Source organism: Chlamydotis macqueenii, chromosome W, assembly GCF_036417535.1.
Source record: "Chlamydotis macqueenii isolate bChlMac1 chromosome W, bChlMac1.mat, whole genome shotgun sequence".
NCBI lineage: Eukaryota > Metazoa > Chordata > Aves > Otidiformes > Otididae > Chlamydotis > Chlamydotis macqueenii.
Window position 1 is genome coordinate 6,887,554 of NC_141592.1, and position 5,064 is coordinate 6,892,617.

General features: G+C 55.0%; 1 protein-coding gene across 1 annotated transcript; it reads right to left on the reverse strand.

Annotated features, from left to right (window-relative positions):
* Positions 1 to 703: 703 nt before the first annotated feature.
* LOC147596562 (endogenous retrovirus group K member 10 Gag polyprotein-like) lies at positions 704 to 2,896 on the reverse strand. Its single transcript, XM_086769774.1, has 2 exons — positions 2,811 to 2,896; positions 704 to 1,465 (listed from the first exon to the last, which is right to left on the reverse strand). The coding sequence occupies exons 1-2, from the start codon at positions 2,826 to 2,828 to the stop codon at positions 704 to 706; spliced, it is 780 nt and encodes a 259-aa protein (XP_086625900.1). The 5' UTR covers positions 2,829 to 2,896.
* Between the last annotated feature and the right edge of the window lie 2,168 nt (positions 2,897 to 5,064).

Below are 5,064 nucleotides of genomic sequence, written 5' to 3' on the forward strand. Positions count from 1 at the left end.
CGAAAAGAAACAGTCCTTAATGTCAAGGACAGCGCAAGGTTGTCCTTCTGGTATCATAGAGTTCATGGGCAACAGCGTTTGGACAGGACCCATTGGTTGAATTCTCTTATTTACTTCACGCAGGTCATGGAGGAGGCGAAACCCCTCGCCAGATCGTTTGGGTATTACGAAAACTGGGGTGTTCCACGGGCTAGTGGAAGGCTCTATGTGACCTCGTTGTAGTTCGCGGTCAAGTAGCTCAAGAAGAGCGTCCATTCGAGGCTTTGATAGGGGCCACTGCTCGACCCACACTGGATCGGACGATTTCCATGTCAGTCTGATTGGTGGGAGTGGGTATGCGGCAGTGGCCCTTATGGTAAATTTGTCACCCTGGCTTTTAGTAGGGCTAGAGCGTCCCTTCCCAACAGGGGTGGGACTCCTGACATGACATATGGGAAGAGGGTAATAGTTTTCTCCGGTCCCTTTTCAGTGTGAAGCGTGATTGCTACCAATTGAGCACTCTTCCGGGCTTGGGTTAATCCCCCGACTCCACCCACCATGGGGGCGCCTTCCAATTTCCAGTGCGGGGGCCAATTCGTCTCAGGGATAACTGTAACATCTGCTCCAGTGTCGATCAAAAAGGGGACACTAATAGTGGTGTCATTTAAGGCATTATAGAGGGAACAGATCCCCCACACCACTGGCGGGTTGTCACACTTTACTGTCAGGGCCACCCTGGGGTCCCGCCCCCAAAGGGTGGTCCTTGCTGTTCCTGAGATGGGGGCAGATTCGGCTGGACCGTTGGTTGAGCCATAAAGTTGGTTGCTTCTCGAGGGGGCAGCGGGTTCGGGAGCGTTTCGCCCCATCTGGGGTTGGCACAATTGGGCCGCCTCGTGTCCCAAGTGGGAGAGGGCTGTGTGCAGCCCAGGTGCCCTCTCCCCCTCCCGTTTCCCTGGATTTTAGATCTGCATTCTTTAGCGAAATGCCCTTTCTTTCCACAGGCCCAACACGGTCCTCTGGGTCGATTTTGGCGCGGGGGGGGTGCTGTTGGCAGGTTCCCCAACCGAGGGCAGTTTGCTACAACGTGGCCCACCTGGCCGCATTTAAAACATGCCATCACGTTAGCTATTGCGGTGCGGACAGCCACCTGGATCGGGGCTGAATGCTCTTCGTTCGTGACATACTTAATCATGTCCGCGATACTCGACCCCATTGGCGGTGATCGTAGGATTTCTTTGGTTGCTGAATTACACTGCTGACGTAAGCACTCTGCTACAACCGGGCCTTTCGCTTCCGAAGGCAGGGTCGAGGAGTCGATCGCTGTCTGGAGGCGATCCACAAATTGCGCAAAGCTTTCGCTTTCTTTTTGCTTTACTGTGGACCAGGGTGACGGCTTGACAATAGCTCTAGAGGCTGTGCGAATAGCTTCTCTGGCCGCACGCGTAGTTGTCATAACTTCATGGGCCCGCATGCCCTGGGCCTGCGCCTGGGGGGTAATCATTGTCGGGTCTGAACCCATCAGCCGCTGCAGGCTGGAGCCGTGTAGCGGGTGATCCGCCCCGGTTACTTGGGCTAGTTGCTTCGTACAGTTGTCCTCCCATTCTTGTTTAAAAACGATCATCCCTGCCCCGTCAAAGATCAGTCTACAAGTTTGTTTTATATCAAATGGGAGCATGTCGTCTCCCCCAAAGACGCCGTCTATGAGGGTGGAGACCAGGGCAGAATTGAGCCCTTTGTCCACAATTGCTTTAACAATCGCTTGTATATCCTTGGGGTTTATTGGCGAGTAGACCCTTTGTCCCCCATCCGCCACCCGGACCGGGAACGCCAGCGTGGCCGATGGGACCCAATCGGCACAGGCAATATTTATTTTCTTCCAATCCGTGAGAGGAATTTTTTGCCTTCGCGATTCCTTTTTATTTTGGATGTGGGTATTTTTGCTTTTGACTCTATTTACCCTCATGTCCTCCTCCTCTGAGTTTGAATCAGTTGCAAGCCAGTCGTCCGAGCTGCTATCTGATCCGGAGTCGGAACTCGACTGACCGGTTTTTCTCGTTGGGCTCCGGCCCCGCCCACTTCCCTTGCGGGCGGACCGTTCCCTCCCTCTTGGCTCGCCCCTCCTTCTGCTCGGCGGGGTGTTTGCCCTATGAGGGCGTGTTTTCAGATGGGCGCTCTGATTGGCTCTCCGCCCCTCGCTCGCGCTCCTCTCCTCTTTCCGGTCGCCTCCACCACTCTTCTCCTTCTCGTTCTCCTCCCCTTCCGGTTCGTGTGTGCTTGTTAGTTCAAGCGCTTCCTCCGTTTTCCCGCCGGGGACGTCTTTGTCCCGCCCTCCCCCCTGGGGTTCGGCGCCATTTTGGGGCAGCTAACCCACTCCAGAAGGACAGTGTGCACTTCTGCCCCTCCGTAAGCGGGTCAGGGTTCGGGGGTTCAGGGGGCGAAGGGCTCAGGGGTAGAGGGGGTGTATTGCCCTCTCGTAAGTCTTTAGACTCTGCGGAATCATCGCCGTTTGGGGGGTGCGGAGTCTGCGTGGCTGCCCCGACTCCCAATTTTGGGGTGACCAACAAACAGTCCCTTGCCGCCCTCCAGGTTTCCTGCTCTTGTAAAGCCTTTTGCAGGGCCTGTACGACTTTCCCCCACGACTTAAGGTTTTTCCCACTACCCGAGGACATCGTCTCCTCGGCTAATGCTTTAGTGCATTTATCCCACACTTCAGGGTGGAGAATATCCACCGGCTGGTCAATGGCCCCAGTCTGTAAAAGCCTCGCAACTGCGAGAGTAAAATCTTGGGGCTTACAATCAATACCCCACTGCTTATGTAATTGTGATACGACCTTCACAAGGGCTTCCATCCTCCTTGTTGGTCCGGGAGCGTCCTCCCCGCCGGGCTGGTCCTGCCGCTCCGGCCGCCGTTCACCCGTCCAGGCGATTTTCCCGGGTTTCGGCACCACTTGTTGCCTTTGTTGGCGTGGCGACCTGGTTCAGGAACGGCACGGCGACCACCCCCAGGCCGCTCGGTCCATCAGCTCACAGACACCAATGTGGTGGACGGCAAATGGCATTTATTGGTAGGTAACATGGCCTTATATAGCTTGGGTTTACAACGTCACTGCCGTCTGCTTACATCATAGACTAAACGCTATTGGCTATCCGGAGAGGGGTCCTATCTTCCCGTACAGCGCGATATCTTCCGGCCGCCAGACCCTAGCTGCCTACACTCCGGGGGACACCTAGTCTCTTCGGAGGGTTCCCAGTTGCCTCGTCAGACCCTACACGGAATAGCGGGAGCTGATGATAACCTGTAGGGGTCTCCAGGCTCAGCAGCCTCTCAGTGGTAGGCAACAAAGGATGGCCCTGCCTCCCTCCCGTGCCCATCTCCCTTGTTCAACAGCTGTTAAAGAAAGATGAAGTTGGCCATCTCCCTGTGATGTAAGTTTTCATTTGGGTCTGCCTGGGATGGAGGTAACTTTCCCCATAGCAGCCCTCACAGTGCTGGGCTTTGTACTTGTAGCTAGAAGGGCATTGGTAACACACCAGTGTTTTGGCTACTGCTGAGCAGTGCTCCCACAGCAAGGAGGCTGTCTCTCCAAGCTCCCCACCCCCCGCAGGCCAGTAAGCTGGGGGCGGGCAAGAGGTTGGGAGGGGACAGAGCCAGGGCAGCTGACCCAAAGGGAGCAAAGAGAGATTCCACTGTGCTATGGAAGCGCCACAGCTGCCATTCAGACCCATCCTTTTCTCTCTCCGACCATATCCCTCCTCACCAGAAAAGGGATATCAACGGGGCCTTACCACGCAGCCATTGATAAAGTGCTCCAACCGGAGTTGGATGCTTCCAACGCAGCGCGCTGTGCCGAAACCACCCTTGTATGGCGTGCCCGTAGCCTCACATACCGTATTTTTCTAAAGCTTTAGCAGCAGCCTACGCTGCCTCTATGTCCATTTGCATACCGCTTCCAAAAAGCTCAGAGTTTGCTTCCTACAAGACGCAGGAGGCTGCCAAGCGGTTCCAGCGTCACGCTTCAAACGACTGGGCAAATCACCATCTATCAATCGGTCTGTTAACAGCGTTCCAAACGTTCCACATGCTCGCGCGCCGGGGAGACACCATTTTAACCCGCAGAACCACTGCCCCCAGCAAGACGCACAAGACAGAGATGATATCCCCACGGTAAATCTTTATTGTGCAAGTGCTGCTCCAAGCTTTCGTTACCTTCCACGGACACACGTCACAAAAAACTAGACATCAACAGCGGCTAGACTGACGGGCAACAGGCGAAATCCATTCAGCGGCAGTCTGTACGCAGGCAGCAACTCTTGCGGTGCAGAAGCCTTAGCCGGGCGGCCAGCCTGACTGACGGCCACCCAGAATACGTAGACGTACGTGACCGACCGACCGCCCGCCCACCCTCGGGCCCTTCATCCGCAACCGCCCGGGATCCATTGGTCAGGCCCAGGCGAGCGGCACGCTTCTTGCCAACAGTCATTAAAACGCCCAAGAAGCTGGAGAAGGAAGTACAAAACCAGAAATAAAATAAAATACAATTAAAAGCCACGCACAAAGAGGGGAGGGGGCGGGAAGGGAAGGAATGAGAGCAGAGAACCACCCAGAGAAACCAGCTGGCCAGTTCCGAGCAATTCAACCACTGCGCTTCAAGTTGCTCTCTGTCCGCCTGCAGCTGACGTTTCCCAGAGCAAAGCTGCAGGCTTTTTTCAAGCTAGACAGTAACGGACGACAGAAGAGCCCCCATCATACCTTCAGGCAACATAAGCCATTCTAGTGCAAAACAAGCTTTAGGCTGCCTTTTGCGTGGGTTTACCAAGTCTTTGAACTTGACTTTTACAGCTAAGGGGGAAGCACCCGGCACCTCTCAACCAGCTTTGCCCTTCCTCCCCCGAGCCCTCTTCTCCGGATTAGGAGAAGTACTACTACTCTTACCCTAAACCACGACAACAGGCATCAGACCGCGCTCCAAAACAACACCGCACTTTGCACCGGAAGTACGTACCCAGGGACGAGTGTTGCTTTATAGCACTGCTTTTAGTCAAAAAAAAGCTCAATTCCGCTACAAGATAGAGCACAGGCAAAAG